This window comes from Pelodiscus sinensis, chromosome 2 (assembly GCF_052426305.1).
Source record: "Pelodiscus sinensis isolate ZL-2025 chromosome 2, ASM5242630v1, whole genome shotgun sequence".
In the NCBI taxonomy this organism is placed as follows: Eukaryota; Metazoa; Chordata; order Testudines; family Trionychidae; genus Pelodiscus; species Pelodiscus sinensis.
The window spans coordinates 62,063,362-62,080,354 of record NC_143053.1 but is presented as its reverse complement, the minus strand read 5'-3'; the positions used below and the strand labels follow the sequence as shown (position 1 = coordinate 62,080,354).

General features: G+C 44.6%; 1 protein-coding gene across 2 annotated transcripts in view; it reads left to right on the top strand.

The window, feature by feature from the left end:
• Positions 1–16,993, top strand: part of YTHDF3 (YTH N6-methyladenosine RNA binding protein F3) — a 54,217-nt gene that overhangs the window by 13,013 nt on the left and 24,211 nt on the right. For both annotated transcript variants that reach the window (XM_075920620.2, XM_006113645.4), the window contains one exon: positions 2,363–3,955. In XM_075920620.2, coding sequence (XP_075776735.1) covers positions 2,381–3,955 — 1,575 coding nt within the window. In that variant the 5' untranslated portion in view covers positions 2,363–2,380. The remainder of the gene's footprint in view (positions 1–2,362; positions 3,956–16,993) is intronic.

The window sequence follows — 16,993 nt, the reverse complement described above, 5'->3', positions numbered from 1 at the left end:
AGGAGTTCTTGAAAAAACAAACTCTTAAACTCTTTCAAATATATAATAGATTGTAAGATCTATTGACATTGGGTTTATATATGTAGAAAGAACTCCCTTTAACAAATAGAACTAGTGTAACAAGTTGTGAGTTTTTGGCAAATTGTATCTGCCTATGTTATAATAGTCCCTCAGCATTTGCGTGAAGCATTTTCTTCTTTTGAATACAGGCAGTCCCCGACTTACGCGGATCCGACTTATGTCGGATCCGCACTTACGAACGGGGCTTTTCTCGCCCCAGAGCTCACGGGCGGCGGGTCGCCACCCGTGTCCTTCGGGGCGAGAAAAGCTTCTCCCGGTCTCCCTGGTCTGCTGGGGGGGGTCCAGCAAAGCCGCTGGACCTCCTCCCCTCCCACAGCAGACCAGGGACACCCGAGCAAAGCTGCTGCCTGGGCGGCTTTGCTCCCGGGCAAACGAGCAAAGCCGCCCAGGCGGCGGCTTTGCTCGGGTGTCCCTGGTCTGCTGTGTGTGGGGGGGGGGGGTGCAGCTAGTGCCCCCCCCCCCCCCAGCAGACCAGGCTTTTCTTGCCTACCCCTGGGGTAGAGCAGCTGGGGGCTGCCGGGTTGGTCCCGCAGCGCTGCTCCGGACCAACCTGGCAGCACCCCCGCTGCTCTGCCCCAGGCGTCCTGATTCAGCCGCTGCTGGTCAGTTTCAGCAGCGGCTGAATCAGGACGCCTGGGGCAGAGCAGCTGGGGTGCTGCTGGGTTGGTCCAGTAGCGCCGAGGAGCCGCGCTACTGGAGCAACCCAGCAGCACCCCAGCTGCTCCTGAAACTGACCAGCAGCTGTCTACAGGAAGCCCGAGGCAGAGTTGCTCCGCCCCAGGCTTCCTGGAATCAGCCGCTGATCAGTTTCAGCAGCGGCTGACTTGGGGACACCTGGGTTTCTTAAGTTGAATCTGTATGTAAGTCAGAACTGGCATCCAGATTCAGCCGCTGTTGAAACTGGTCAGTTTCAGCAGCGGCTGAATCTGGATGCCAGTTCCGACTTAGGGACTGTAGGTTTGTTCTTAAGTTGAATCTGTATGTAAGTCGGAACTGGCATCCAGATTCAGCCGCTGCTGAAACTGACCAGTTTCAACAGCGGCTGAATCTGGATGCCAGTTCCGACTTACATACAGATTCAACTTAAGAACAAACCTACAGTCCCTATCTTGTACGCAACCCGGGGACTACCTGTATCTACTTTAAGCTAGCTGAATTGATTCTTCTTCACACACTTGGGTATCTTTAGTTTTGCTTAATATATTAAGCACTGCTTTATTTGTCCATAACTAGGTGTGGCAGCATTCAGTTGTGTTTTTTTAAAAAGAATTTTAAATTTTGGCAGATATCAGTATTTTTAAGAACTTTATTTACATATGGGATATTAAGTGTCATGCTGGTAGGGTTAGGCTATTAAATGACATTAGATGTTGAGATTGAAAGAGTTAAAGCTGTAAAACCTTTAAAACACACTGTTAACATCATTTGTCAGAATATTATATATATATCCTTAACGCAAACTCTGAAGTTCTCAAGCAGCTTTTTTCTTTCTTTGCCTATTTGTAAATATCTGTTATCAAAAGGAATATTTTTTGTTAGCTTGTGTATACTTGATGAAATCAGTGCTTATTGACATTTACCAACTTTAAAAAAAACCCTCACCCCTCCATACTTATCTATAATCAAAGGTTAACCCTGAAGTTAGTATTTAGGAAGACAGTTAATACTCTGGTTGATATTACATACAGTTGAACCTCAGTTACAATCACCAGAGTAATAAACTGACTGCTCAACCTTAAACCTCATTTGGAAATTGAAGTATGCAATCAAGTAGCAGAAGAGACTCACAAAAAAGCAAATACTGTCCATTACTCTAAAATGTAAAGCAATAAAAAAAATTGGACAAGGTAAGGAAACTGCTTTTTTCATTTAAATTAAAATGATTAAAAGCAACGTTTTTCTTTTGCATGTTAAAGCTGCAAAGCTATAATGTTCAGTTGTAAGCATTTGTAAGAATGATCATGTTTTCAGAGAGAGACACTTGAGAATTATTAATAATCTCCATTTCCAAAGTGTTCATAACTTCGGATCTATTTTATTAGGTTTATTGGAGAAATGGATGGATTTACACTAAAGTCAACTGTGAGAAAACAAATTTAATGAGGCATATGACGCTCGAAGGCTCATATTCTCAATTAAAATCGGTTTGAGATTTCTGTAGCCTTAAAAGAAAAAAGACACTGTAAACAACATCAGCATTATTTGTTGTTCGATGCCTGCCATTATCCCTTGAATTATGTTGATAATGGAAAATTGCTGATTTTACTTTATTTTCTTGCAGAGTAACAGCTATCCACCAATGTCAGACCCGTACATGCCTAGTTATTATGCTCCATCCATTGGATTTCCATACTCTCTGAGTGAAGCAGCATGGTCCACTGCTGGTGACCCACCAATGCCATACTTGACAACCTATGGACAGATGAGCAATGGTGAACATCATTATATACCTGATGGTGTGTTTAGTCAACCTGGGGCTTTAGGAAATACCCCTCCATTCCTTGGTCAACATGGATTTAATTTTTTTCCTGGGAATGCAGATTTCTCTACATGGGGGACAAGTGGATCTCAGGGACAATCAACACAAAGCTCTGCTTATAGCAGCAGCTATGGCTATCCACCTAGCTCTCTTGGTAGAGCCATAGCAGATGGACAGGCTGGCTTTGGCAATGATACTTTGAGCAAGGTGCCTGGGATTAATAGCATTGAGCAAGGCATGACTGGACTGAAAATTGGTGGGGATATGACCGCTGCAGTGACAAAAACTGTAGGGTCAGCTCTCAGCAGTACAGGTATGACAAGCATTGCAGCAAATAGCGTGCCCCCAGTTAGCAGTTCAGCACCTAAACCAACCTCATGGGCTGCCATTGCTAGGAAGCCTGCTAAACCTCAGCCGAAACTCAAGCCTAAGGGTAATGTGGGAATTGGGGGCCCTGCTATACCACCACCTCCTATAAAACACAACATGAACATTGGAACTTGGGATGACAAAGGGTCAGTGGTAAAAGCACCCCCTTCCCAGCCAATACTGCCTCCTCAGACTATAATACAGCAGCCTCAGCCATTAATTCAACCACCACCATTGGTGCAAAGCCAACTGCCTCAACAGCAGCCTCAACCACCACAACAGCAACAAGGACCTCAGCAGCAGGCTCAGAACCACCAGTTGCAGCAGCAACAGCAGCTGCAAAACCGCTGGGTAGCTCCTCGTAATAGGGGCGTAGGCTTCAGCCAGAACAACGGAGGATCTGGCAGTGAAAACTTTGGCTTAGGTGTTGTACCTGTCAGCTCTTCACCCTCTGGTGTAGAGGTTCACCCAGTACTGGAGAAACTAAAGGCCATAAACAACTATAATCCCAAAGACTTTGATTGGAACCTGAAGAACGGACGTGTGTTTATAATCAAAAGCTATTCGGAGGACGATATACACCGCTCCATTAAATACTCTATCTGGTGTAGTACTGAACATGGTAATAAACGCTTGGATGCTGCTTACCGTTCCCTGAATGGAAAAGGTCCACTCTATTTACTCTTCAGTGTGAATGGCAGTGGACATTTTTGTGGAGTGGCTGAGATGAAGTCTGTTGTGGACTACAATGCATATGCCGGAGTCTGGTCTCAGGATAAGTGGAAGGGGAAGTTTGATGTTAAGTGGATCTTTGTCAAAGACGTTCCCAATAACCAGCTGCGGCACATTCGTTTGGAAAACAACGATAACAAACCTGTTACCAATTCGAGGGACACTCAAGAGGTACCCCTAGAAAAAGCCAAGCAAGTGCTTAAAATAATTGCTACTTTCAAGCATACCACCTCAATCTTTGATGACTTTGCACACTATGAAAAGCGTCAAGAGGAGGAGGAAGCCATGCGTAGGGTAAGAATCCAATTTCATTATAGTCCTCTTTCTGTAGTGTCTTTTTGATAGCCAAGTTATTTCTTACAATTCAATTTTCAATATACATCGAAGCAAAAAGTAATGTTGCTTTGTCCCAGACTAGTTATAGTGCTTTAATAGTTGCTGTAACAAGCTCTTATAAGATTGTTTTAATTCTTGTGGTTAAACCTAAATTATTTGTAGGTTAACATGAACAGAACAATTCTAATATAAGCTTATGTATAAGAAGTCTTAAAATATTTTATTTATTGTTACAAAGGTGGATGTCACTGTCAGTGGAATATAACAGGCCTATGGGATCTCATTTTTTAGTGTAATGTTAACATTTCTGAGAGAACTTTCAGTGCCTTATTGAAATTTTGTGTGGCATAATTGTTTACACCCAAGAATAGAAGCTGTTTTTTTAATGAAAGATTGTAACTTCTGCAGCAATTAATGGTTTAGGTCCCATCGCTTGTTAGGACAAACAAGAATTTGACCCTCACTGCACTTTGCATTGCTTCTTCTGTAAGACTATCTGCTGTAGGGATGGGCAAATTCAAGGTGATACGTGCTGCAAAAACCCATTAATACCCTTTGATGGGTATACATTTTTGGAGGTTAGGTATTGCATAACTCAGAAATGTTTCCTAAAATCATGTTAACACACTGTTAATCATGTAGTAATCTAAAACCATAGTATTCTTAAATAAAAATACCTGTATTGCACAAACTTTAAATATGTGCTCATCCGAAAAAACTTCTACAGACAGTTTAAACAAAAATATTTAACCTTTTTAGTGTGCTGAAGAGCATGGGATTGATAAATTAAAATAAAACAAAAATGAAAACAAACATAAATCTCAATGTTTTATATTTGCTGCTTCCAGTTTGTCTGGAATCCTGTGTCAAGAGGTGGGTAATTGGCTAATCATGTAGTCAATAAGTTTATCAAGTACACTTTGTTCTGGCTCGCACTGGTTCCAGGAGCTAACCCCGCTGTGCCCCTGCAGTTTATATGTACAGTAAAACTCCAATAGTCCGACATCCAATTGTACAGCACTCCCGATAGTCCAGCTTCAGAATAGCAAGAGCCTAGTGAGTGAGCTTCGACAAAAAACGAATCACAAGGCAGCAGCTGAACTGAACAAAACTGGACGGGACTGAGTCAGTCTGCCACTGGCACTGAGTGATGGTGGACAGTGCTTGTGCTACAATAAAAAGGGTTAAAAACACTATATACTCTGTGTGTGTGTGTGTGTGTGTGTGTGTGTGTGTGTCTCTCTCTCTCTCTCTCTCTGTCTCTCTGTCTCTCTGTCTCTCTGTCTCTCTCTCTCTCTCTCTCTCTCACCATCTATAGTACCTCCTAATAGTCTGGCATATCCGATAATCCAACACCACCTAAATCCCAAAGGTTCCGGATTATCAGAAGTCTACTGTAGTAGGAGCCAGGCTGCCTGGCTCTTAGTACATTTAAACTGTAGGGGCACAGCTGGCAGGAGCAGCCCCTGTTCATGGCTAGTCATTGGGGCTACAAAACTGATGGTGGGTGACACTGGCAGGGGTGAAGCCTGTGATGCAGAAACAGATCTGAGCAGAGAGGCTTGGGTCTGTACTTTATGTAGCATTTTTTACTAAAGAGTGTGCCCCTCAGCAGCCTATCTTAACCTTGTCTGAACTTTAAATACTACAGCAGTACAGATGATGCAATCCAGCTGAACTGCTGTACCATTTCACAGTAGTCACTATGCTGTTTAGAACCTCTCATGGGCAGGGCTCGCCAAGCGGCGGCGAGCCCCACTCGCCAGCTCCGCAGTTCTTCGTTCTGCACATGCGCAGATCGCTGTGCGCCGGCTATTCCTGGTTGTAACCTACTTGCCACGGGCGAGTAGATTACATTATTTGTCGAGCTCTGCTCATGGGCATAGGTAATCCACCTTTTTGAGATGTGGTAACAGGGTTGATGGAAGAATTCTTCTATTGGCTTGTCACTGTCTGCTGGGAGTAAGGTCAGTTTAACTACATTGGCCCAGAGGTGTGCATATTTTTCACATCCACTGAACAGCACAGATGGATCAACCAAACTTTTTAGTGTAGACCTGGCTTGTTTAAAAAAAAAACAATAAAAAATGTTTGGAGGCTGCAACGCTGCCTATAGGCATTCCAAATAGAATGGTCTGGTGAGCTGAATGCATCACTTGAGGTTCCAGTTTCAGTAGGCCAGAGAAGAGTATTTTTGATTGACATTAGTAGACAGGTACTATTGTAGGCCTCTACAGTTGGCTGCCATGAGAAAGTGGTTTAAAGATTTGATAGAGAAAGTGAGACCAAGTCTCTCAGCAAGTCTGATACCCTTTAAATGACTAATTATTTAGGGTATAATATATTTAAAGGCGAGAAAATGAGCAATTTACAAATTGTGACGTTTACCTAAAGATTAATATATAACTGACAGGATTTTCATTGTATCTCTAGACTGTACCATATCTTTAGTGTATTCTTTTATGGTTTCTGAAAGATGTATGTTCTGTTTGAGAGAGGGATATTACATTTACTGTTTTTTTTTTCTTTTGCTTCCCTAAAGCAAATTTAAAGTTTTTGCTTAAACTGATACTTTGAAAGTTACTATTTTGTGGGAGAATTGATCAAAGGAGCTAGTAATTCAAACACCAATACTTTAAGAACTGAGGTTATGTCTACACTAGAAAGTTTTTAGCAATAAGACTGTGAACACAGCCCTGTCGCTAAAAGTCAGTGCTTGTGAACATATTTGTTGTCACTTATTGACAATATACTTCTACCCTCCACAAGCTGCTTTTGCTTTGTCCACAGGCCAGTGTTCCTGCTGAGAAAGCAGCATTTGTGCATGCTGTGGCAAAACTTCTGTTCAGATTTTTTTTTTTTAAAGCAAAAGTTTTGTTGATCAATTTCAAGTGTAGACATAGCCTGAGGAAATGAAAAAAAGTGAAGACAACCAAAAGTTACTTTAGGGATTTTGTGATTTGTGGATCTTGTCCACATATTCAAGGTCTAACTGATTGCCATATTTGGGGTTGGGAAAGAATTTTCCCCCATGTCGAATTGGCAGATACCTGCAGGGGAGGGAAGGGAGTTATTGTCCTCTGCATTATGTGGCACAAGTTACTTGCAGGTTTAAACTAAGGATGTTAAATTGTGGTTACCAAGCTAATTGTATAGTTGATACAATTTGTATCAAGTATATGATTAGTTGCTAGGACTGCTCTGCAGAGCCGCAGTGGGGGTAGCTCTGGGATCCACCCGTGCTGCAGCTCTGCATTTTAAATGCAGTAAGAGCTGCCAGGGGATGTTCCCCTGCCAAGGAGAACACTTTCTCCCTCCTCCTTGTTAACCCCCTTTTAGATGCTTGAAAACTATCGTGTCCCCTCTCATTCTTCTCTTTTCTAAACTAAACAAGCCCAATCCTTTCAGTCTTCCCTAATAGGTCATGTTTTCTAGACCTTTAATCATTTTTGGTGCTCTTCTCTGGACCATCTCCAATTTCTCCATCTTTCTTGAAATGTGGTGCCCAGAACTGGACACAATACTCCAGCAGAAGTCTATATCAGGGCAGAGTAGAACAGAAGAATGACTTGTGTCTTGTTCACAGCACTCCTATCAATGCATCCCAGACTCACTGTTTGCATTTTTTTTGCAAGTGTGTCACACTGTTGGCTTATATTTAGCTTGTGCTCCACTGTCACCCCTAGATCTTTCTGCAGTACTCTTTTTTTAGACAGTTGCTTTGCAGTCCGTATGTGTGAAAGTGATTGTTCCTTCCTAAGTGGAGCACTTTGCATTTGTTCTAATTAAACTTCATCCTATTTACCTCAGGATATTTACCCCAGTTTGTCCAGATGATTTTGAATTATGACTCTATCCTCCAAATCAGTTGCAACTTCTCTGCTAACTTAATTTATAGTTATGAGTGTGCATATATTTGTATTAAAAAAAGACAACCCCACTTCACAATTTGTGGGCTTTATTTGCCGTCAGGAAATGTACAGTATCTGTATGGTTCAAATACTGGCATTTGTAAATCTAGTGTGGTAAATAATGTAGAGCTTTTTCAGTGGCATTTCTCTGGCTGGCTGAGGAAAAAACTCAGAGCTAAATATTTGTCATGTGTTTTTTTAATATTCTGCATTAATTTTTACAGCCCTCTACAAAGAGTTTGAGAGAGCTGACAATTTAACAAGATTAGAGCTGCATAACTATTCTTCTAATTTTTTCTTGTCCATACATTTGAAGTATGGCTGTAATTGATTTAATATACAGGATGAACTCTCTAATCTGGCACTCTCTGGCCCTGCAACATCCATGATCCAGCATGATTTTAGTTAGTCAGGTGTCCATTTATCATGGAGGTGGCCAAGTTTCCTGTGATCTTATAAAGTTTGTGTACAACCACCAATTCTGACTCTGTGTTCTACACTGTTATTAGGGGTAAATTAGATCTAAATGTCTTCTAAAAACTGGGCCTGTAAGGGTGTAACCGTTTAAACCAGGGGTGGGGAACCTAAGGGTGCCTGTGCTGGTGCTCCAGCCTCCCCACTGTGGGTCTGGAGCACACAGAATCTACTAGCCTGGGCCCCTTTAGGCTCTGATGTGTATGGGGAATGTGTGAGGGGTGTTGTCTTCAGTCAGGGGCCACATAGTGAGGGTTTGAGTGAGGAACTTTTTACCTTCTCACTGGTGTATAGCCCTCCATTGAATTTTTCTGTGGGTCAGCGGCTCCCAACCCAAAAAAATCTCCCCACCCCTGATTTAAACTCATGCTTATCAGTTGACTATTTGTTTCTGTAATGGTTACACACAGATTCCTGGCCCCACTCCTGGGGAGCAGGCTACATCTCTGCACTAATGTCTCTGTATCAGAGTTGGTGTACTAGTAAGCTGGCTCTGGGAAGCCGGGGCCTTTAGAATGGCTTTCCTGGATTTTCAAATAGAGCTTCTGTCTGCAGGCTCTATAATATAAAGTTTTTACTGCAGAGTCCACAGCGCAGCTAGCTCACCAGGAGTATGACCAGGAGCCAGCACACATCTGGTTGCCATCCTCACTCCCAGGGAGCCAGCTGTCTTGAGGACTCTGTAGTGTAAGCTTTATAGTGCAGCATGTAACCATTCCATTATTAATCATTTTCAGGGGCAGCCCTAGACTAGCTGCCAGCAACTGGCACCCTAGGTGAACCATGCAATTGGCACCCCCACCTCCAAACCCCTCAATGATATTGCGCCACCATTTGGTGCCCCATTTAACTTGGCGCCCTAGGCGACCGCCTAGTTCGCCTATATGGATGGGCTGCCCCTGATCATTTTTAACATCCCTACTAAGAACCCAGTAAGCAGTGAAAGTGTTTGGTATTGCTACTAGACCAGGACTGGGCAAGAACCTGTCAGAGGGGGCCTGATTGGGCCTGCCTAGCTCTTTTATCTGGCTGTGCTGCAGTTCCCTGCCCTGCCCCCGAACAGGTTGCCTGGGATCAGGGGATGCAGAAAGTCTTTCAACTGCTTCTATTTAAAAGGTTAACACCTTCCCTGGGGGCACCAGGCAACATGTTAGTGGTGGGGATGGGAGCTGCGAGCCCTTTCAGCTGCTTCTATTGAAAGGGTTCACAGCTCTTGACCCCGTCATGTTGCTTGGGAGCCACAGGGGAGTCGTAAGCCCTTTCATTTATTTTTATTTAAAGGCCCTGCCCCTTCTGCCCGAGGCTCTACCCCTTTCAGGACCTCCCACAACCACTTTCAGAGTGTTTGAAGTGGCCCCCAAATTATTGTCCATTCCTGTGGTAGACAATATTGGCCTCCTGTGATTGGGCAAATTCTCTGGCGTGGCACCAATTGGGTCGCAAGGGTGCTGGACTAGAGACGCTCAACATGTGCAGGCAGTCCCCGGGTTACGTACAAGATAGGGACTGTAGGTTTGTTCTTAAGTTGAATTTGTATGTAAGTCGGAACTGGTACATATTGTAGGGGAAACTCTAGCCAAACATTTCTCCAGAGCTCAGTTATTCTCCCACACCTCACTTCCCTCAGTCCTTTATTCTCAAGCTGAGGTGTCTGTTGAGAAAAGCCGCTCCGCGTCTCCCTGGTCTGCTGGGGGGGGGCGCTAGCTTCGCGTCTCCCTGGTCTGCTGGGGGGAAGCAGCTAATGCGGGGTTGCCTCACCCCGTTTGTAAGTAGGGATCCGATGTAAGTTGGATCCATGTAACCCGGGGACTGCCTGTACTTAAAAACATAATAGACTGCCTAATGAAACTCTAACATTGGCTACCAAAAGTTATTACCAAACAGTTACCAAACTCTTGATAATTAATAAAACAGCACAAACAGAATTTTGTCTTCAAATTGGTAGATTTTCTATTTCTGACAACTAATTTTTTTTATATAAATTATTAATGCATACTATAGTCTATTTATAATTGGAGAACAGTTTCAGAAATACAGTAATGTATGGATCTGAAACTTGATGCAGTTTATAGATAATTGGGTAATCTTTTTTTCTTTCTAATACTGTGTTGGATTTTCTGGAATCATATACCTAAATCACTGTATTCTACAATACTGATAGAACTATATATTTTGACTGTTTTCTATAGCAGCTATTATAATTGCTTTGTTTCTTTTTGTGTACTTTTCATAAGAATACTAGTTTTTGCTGTTAATAAAATATTAAATAGATTAAATAATAGTAGTCAGTTGCACTAGACTTGAAGTACAATCAGGATTTTATTGTGCACATGTAATAACAAATGTCCTTAGTCAGTTATCTAAACAGAGCACATTATTTATTTATGGATTTAATTATGTTTATAAGTGTCTGTTCCACTAATTTATTTTAGAGTAATTGGTTTTAAAAATTTCATCTAACAATTTAGGATGATCAATAATTAATTTTAAATAGGATTGTATGTTAAAATATGATAGTGTCCCTATTGAAGTGCACACAGTTTTATGTGGCTAAGCTCAAAATAATCTTTTGAAATACTTGTTTAATGAATGTCTAAAGGTTTTTTTTACCATCTCTCCACTCATTTGAATAAATTCCCTTTTGATGTATTCAACATTATTTGACTGCTACTTCACCTATAATGGAGTAAACATTAAGGGTGGAAACAGATTTTGCTTGTACATATTACATAGGTACAATAATCATGCTTTTTAGTAACTTGGAGTCTACTTCTCAGTTTTAAACTTTCAGGGGATCTAATCTTTAATCAGAAAGAAGGAATTATAAACTTGCTTCATATGCGATCTGTCAGCAGTAATGTAAAATCATCTAAGGTCTTGTTAATTATTAGTTTGTGCCATTTAACATTGTATAAAATCCTGTGCATTTATAAAAACAACTCAGAAAATAGTATATCTGGGACAGTCTCTTACCAGAAAGTGGTCAAGATGTCTGTGAAACAGTTAACTTTTCAGACGGGGCAAGTTTCTCTCTCTATCTAAAAACATAAACTTTTCCTGTGGGGCAACAGTGACATCATCACATTACTCTGTTGCTCCTGCCCCTAGCCTCAGAGTCCCCAGAGGAGGGAGAGGCAGCCATGACTCCAGATTCCCTCCCCACTCCTCTTTGGGAGGGCACCCTGAGCTCCTTGGTAGGAGGGCTTGGGAGTGGCAGCAGCAGCTCCTCGCTGTTCTCAGGGCTCTGATGCTCTAGGACCCAGTAGTGAACTACTGCCCTCTAGCTGTCTTGGACCAGGTGCTCCAGCCTTGCTCCTCCCTCCCTCCCCCCAGATGAGTGTGCCAGCACTGGCTTCCTGGAGTTGGGGGGAGGAGAAAGCCCCAAGACTGCGTGCTGGATTCAGCTTGCAACAGTCTTGGGGCTTTCTCCTCTCACCTGCAGGAAGCTGGTGTGCTAATCGGGGGGATGCACAAGGCTTGAACACCTGGCCTGCAGCAGCTAGAGGCTGCAGTTCCCCACTGGGTCCTGGAGTGTCAGGACCCCGAGTGCAGCAAGGAGCAGCTGCTGCCACCATATTCCTCAGCCCCAGCACTGCTTGGAGGGGTGGGGGGGAAGATCTGGGGCTATGATGGGGGAGAAGGATGGTGGGAGAGAGGCCAGGGCTGTCTGCAGCTGCGTGGGGAGGGGACAGGTTGGGAGAACCGAGAGGCCAGAGCTATGGCTGGAGAGGGGAGAGTGGTGAGAGGCCAGGGCTGGAGTGGCCTGCTCCCCTCCTTGGCCGCCAGGCAGGGAGGGGGGTGTTGAAAGGCTAGGGCTGGCTGCAGCCACCTATCCTCCTCTCCTTGGTGGCTGGGGAAGAGTGGCGGTGAGAGGCTGGGACTGGTACAGCCCTCCCTTCCCTGGCAGCCTGGGGGTATAGGGTGAGAGACTTGGTCTGGCGTGGCCCTAACCCTCCCTGGTGGCTGGGGGGAAAGCCAGGCTTGCCTACTCCCAAGGGATGGGAGGTTGGTGACCGAAGAGAGCAGGAGGCACATCCCTCTGGTAAGTAATAATCAAGGATGTCAAAATGTAGTCTACTGTGTGATTAACTGATAAGCCTAGGTTTATCGGTTAATCTTTTCGACTACACACATTCCCTCCCATCCCCCGCTGCCTCTGTATCAGAGGCAGCAAGGGTGGGGAGGAGCAGGAGCCAGTGCACATTAAGAGTTGGCTTAAAAGCTGCCTCCCCTGAACACCGGATCCGCCTGCTCGACGCCCCTCCTCCCACCTGCTGCTGCCTCTGATAGAGATGCAGTAGTGCAGAGGATGAGGGGGATAAGCTGGAACCAATACATGTGGGCAGCTAGGGATCAGGTTCCCAGAATGCAACTTTAACCATGCCATTAAGCTATCTGGAGCTCCTAATTGTTGTGCAGGCAGTCCCTGGGTTACGTACAAGATAGGGACTATAGGTTTGTTCTTAAGTTGAATTTGTATGTAAGTCGGAACTGGCTCCAGATTCAGCTGCTGCCACTGAAACTGACCAGGGGCTGACTACAGGAAGCCCGAGGCAGAGTTGCTCTGCCCCCAGCTTCCTGGAATCAGCCTGATCAGTTTCAACAGCTGCTGAATCTGGAGCCTGGGACAGAACAGCTGGGGTGCTGCCGGTAGGTTCCCACAGGACCAACCCGGCAGCACCCCAGCTGCTCTACCCGAGGCGTCCCGCAATAAAAGCGTGGTCTGTTGGGGGGGGGGGGGGGCGCACTAGCACACCAGGGAGACCGGAGCAAAGCCGCACAGGCGGAGGGACCCCGCCGCCCGTGTGGCTTTACTCCTTTTCCCCCGAGCAAAGCCACACAGGCGGCGGGATGCCACCTGTGTGGCTTTGCTCCTGTCTCCCTGGTCTGCTGGGGGGGGGGGGCCCAGCAAAACCGCTGGACCCCCCCCAGCAGACCAGGGGGACAGGAGCAAAGCTGCCTAGGCAGAGGGGGTCCTGCTGCCTGGGCAGCTTTGCTCCCGGGCAAACGAGCAAAGCCGCCCAGGCAGTGGGGTCCCTCCGCCTGTGCGGCTTTGCTCGTTTGCCTGCCGCCTGGGCGGCTTTGCTCCTGTCCCCCTGGTCTGCTGGGGGGACAGGAGCAAAGCCGCACAGGTGGCATCCCGCCGCCTGTGTGGCTTTGCTCGGGGGCAAAGGAGCAAAGCCACACGGGTGGCAGGGTCCCTCCGCCTGTGCGGCTTTGCTCGGATCTCCCTGGTGTGCTGGGCGGCTTTGCTCGGGTGTCCTTGGTCTGCGGGGGGGGGGTCCAGCGGCTTTGCTGGACCCCCCCAGCAGACCAGGGAGACGGGGAGAAGCTTTTCTCGCCCCGGAGGACACGGGTGGCGACCCGCCGCCCGTGAGCTCCGGGGCAAGAAAAGCCCCGTTCGTAAGTGCGGATCCGACATAAGTCGGATCCGCGTAAGTCGGGGACTGCCTGTACTTAAAATCCATTTCACCCCACCACTGGATCTGTGGTGCTGCCTGGCCTCTTCCCCTGAACTGCTCCCTTTATCAGGGGCAGCATTGTGGGACAGGGGAGGCTGCTGCAAAGCAGCCTTTCTGTGATGAGCGTGGGCCCCCTGTGGGCAGAGGCTGCTTTGTGGCAGCAGCCCTAGTTCGCAGGAGGTCCAAGTGCCCTGCGGACCAAGCCTGCTCTGTGGAATGTTCAGTTATATCTTCAGAACCAAAAAGAGAAGGATTCTCAGTGTGTTCTCCAAGAATGTCAAAAACCTTGACAGAACATGTAAATGTATAAATAGAAAGTGAAGAAACAGGGCAAGGAATGTGATAGTGATCTGTGGATGAGAGGGAATTTCTTTGGCTGTACCAAACTTATTGCTTCCATGATGCATGATGTCGCATCTATGATAAACTATAAAAAGTTGCTAATATGTCCCATAAGGCCACAAATACTATGTTCAGAGTCTAGAGCTCCGAATAAACTGGGAGGTACATCTGAACATAACCTAAACTTATCTATCTGTGCCTATAGTCTTCCAATTTTTGCTGTGGCTTTTGTGCACCTAAGATAGTGAAACAGGATTATCCATCTTCCTACCTTTAGCTTTAGGTTCACGTGTGATGTCAGGAGCTCATAAATCACATTTCTTTCTGCCAGCTTATATCATTTCCACATATGTGGAAAACTGCTATACATAGTAGGAAATAAACACAGGACAAAACTAGCTTTTTTTAGTTTAAGAATAAGTGGGGTGGGGTGGGGCAAGGGAGGCAGAGCAGTCCTGGGTGCAGTGGAAGCCAGGGATGTTTAGTCTTGGCTCTTCCTGCCTCTGAGAGCTAACCCAGTTGCAGCTCTGCACTTTAAATATGGTACGAGCCACAGCAGGAGTGAAATTCCATTGACAACTCAATTCATTATTTAATTGATACTTAACATCTCTATTCTACTCTGAAGCAAAGCATGAGAAATTTTGGTCTGCAAGAGAATGCTTTAGAAAGTTTCTAGTGACTAGGAAAAACTTCTCTAGGTTAGGGATGTTAAATATCAGTTAATTGAATAGTCAAGTAACCTCATGAATTTTTATCAGTCAACTATTCTGTAGTTCCCAGGGGCAGAGCCAGCAGCCAGTGCACTCCAGTTCCATTCTTGAGGAGCCCCCTGCCACTCTGTGCTGCTGCCTCTGTGCCAGGCGGGCGCTGGACAATGAGGGGAGCCAGTTTAAAAACCAGCTCCCCTCATGGACTGGCTGCCTGCTGTGTTGCTGCCTCTTTCATGAAGAGGCAGCAGTGTGGGGAGGTAGCAGCCCCTGTCTGGGGGGAGTCTGAGCTCCTCAACCCAGTGTGAGCCAAGACTGAGCCAGGCTGCTGGCCAGCTTGCTAAAAAATTTACTGGGAGAGGGGGGAGATGCATGTAGTGTATAGCGTTAACCAGTAAGCTTTTGCTTATCAGTTAATCAGATTGTACATTTCAGCTATGGGGTTGTTGATAAAAGACTATATTCTGGCGCAGCTTGGATTTGTGTAGTTATAGGAATAGAAATAAATGATTGGAAATGCTGTCAGACTTCACATGCGCAAATTCTAAAATAACTGATTTATTATATTTGTGGATTGTTTTAGTAAATCTCTTACTCTTGGGGCAGCTGAATGTTTTCCAGCTACACAGGTTTTAATTGCTTGCTGATAGAGGTCGAACCTCTCTCGTCCGGCATTCGTGGGTCTGGCAACATCTGTGGTCCAGCATGATTTGAGTTAGCTGAATGTCCACTTATCATGGCTGTGGCCAAGTTTCTCATGGTTCCATAAATTTGTTTGCAGCCAGCAGTTCTGACTGAGTGGTCTGTGCTTTTACTTAGCTCTAATATACTCTAAATGTTTTCTAAGAGCCCACTGAGCAGTTGAAGTGTTGGTATTTCGCTAGACAATATTGACTTCCCGTGGTTCTGCAAATTCTCTGGTTCAGCACTAGTCAGATCCTTAGGGTGCTTGACTACAGAGATTCAACCTGTAGTGCTGACTACTCCAAGAAAATTTCTCATAGCAAGTAATCTGCACTTACTTGCCTATGTATGCAAAGAATATTTATATAATAATTTAAGTTTACACAGCAGTTTACAGTAAAAAATGTGCAGGATAGTCTGCGCACCGGAATGTTTAATCCAAACACTTGCATGTATAGTACAGGACAAATATAAATTGCCACAGTCTTATCGTTGGAAAAGAAGTAGATTGTAGCCTCCTATTTTTTTAAAACCTACAAATGTTTCAACTTTCCAGTATTCGAATGTATTTCTTGAATTAGAATAGAACTACACTTGCAGCATTTGTTCTGATTATTATTAATGTAAAAAAATGCCAGATGCTTCTGTAAAAAGACCAACATGACGGAATTTTTTTTCTTACAGCTGACCTATATTTGTAATGACTTTTTAAAGTATAAAAGAGGAAAAATGTTGTTTATAAGAAACTGAAAGCGGCAAACATTATATATAGTTACCTCAGACACAACAGTGGAGGCTAACCCATAATTATTATGGAGCAGTATAGCCAATACTACATCTGAAATAACAGAAATATACGATTTTGTCTGTTGGTTTAAATTAAAGATGAATTTGCTGCTGAAATTGATAGCTTAGGTCCCCTAACTTGAGAACACGTTGTTTGTTACTGTTACTGTTTGAATCTTTGGATAGTTGCTTACATTAAAAAAATGAACACACTTGATTTCATGTGCTATATTACTGACTCTGGAATGTGTTTCACTTTTTCACTAGAATGAGTAGACTAAATTTGATATATGACTTTAAAGGCAACAGAAAACACTGTACTGTGTAGAATTGTCAGCTCCAGTGCAAATTTTCCTGCATTAATGTTGGTCTTCCTGACCTAGACAGCTACTCATTTGGGTAGCAAGAATTTATACCTTTACAGTTCAAGCTGGTGCTGCTGTTACAGTGGCTGAATACTTGAGTTCAGTTCATTTTAATACATCTTTCATGGAGTGCATGGTATCTCATTACTTCCCAATCAGATAAGGCAGAATTAGGGATGCGTTCCCAGTTGACGAGTTAACTGACTACACGGACTGGCGAGGGCTACCTGTAGTGGTCCTTACAGGGCTCAAGCATCCCCCT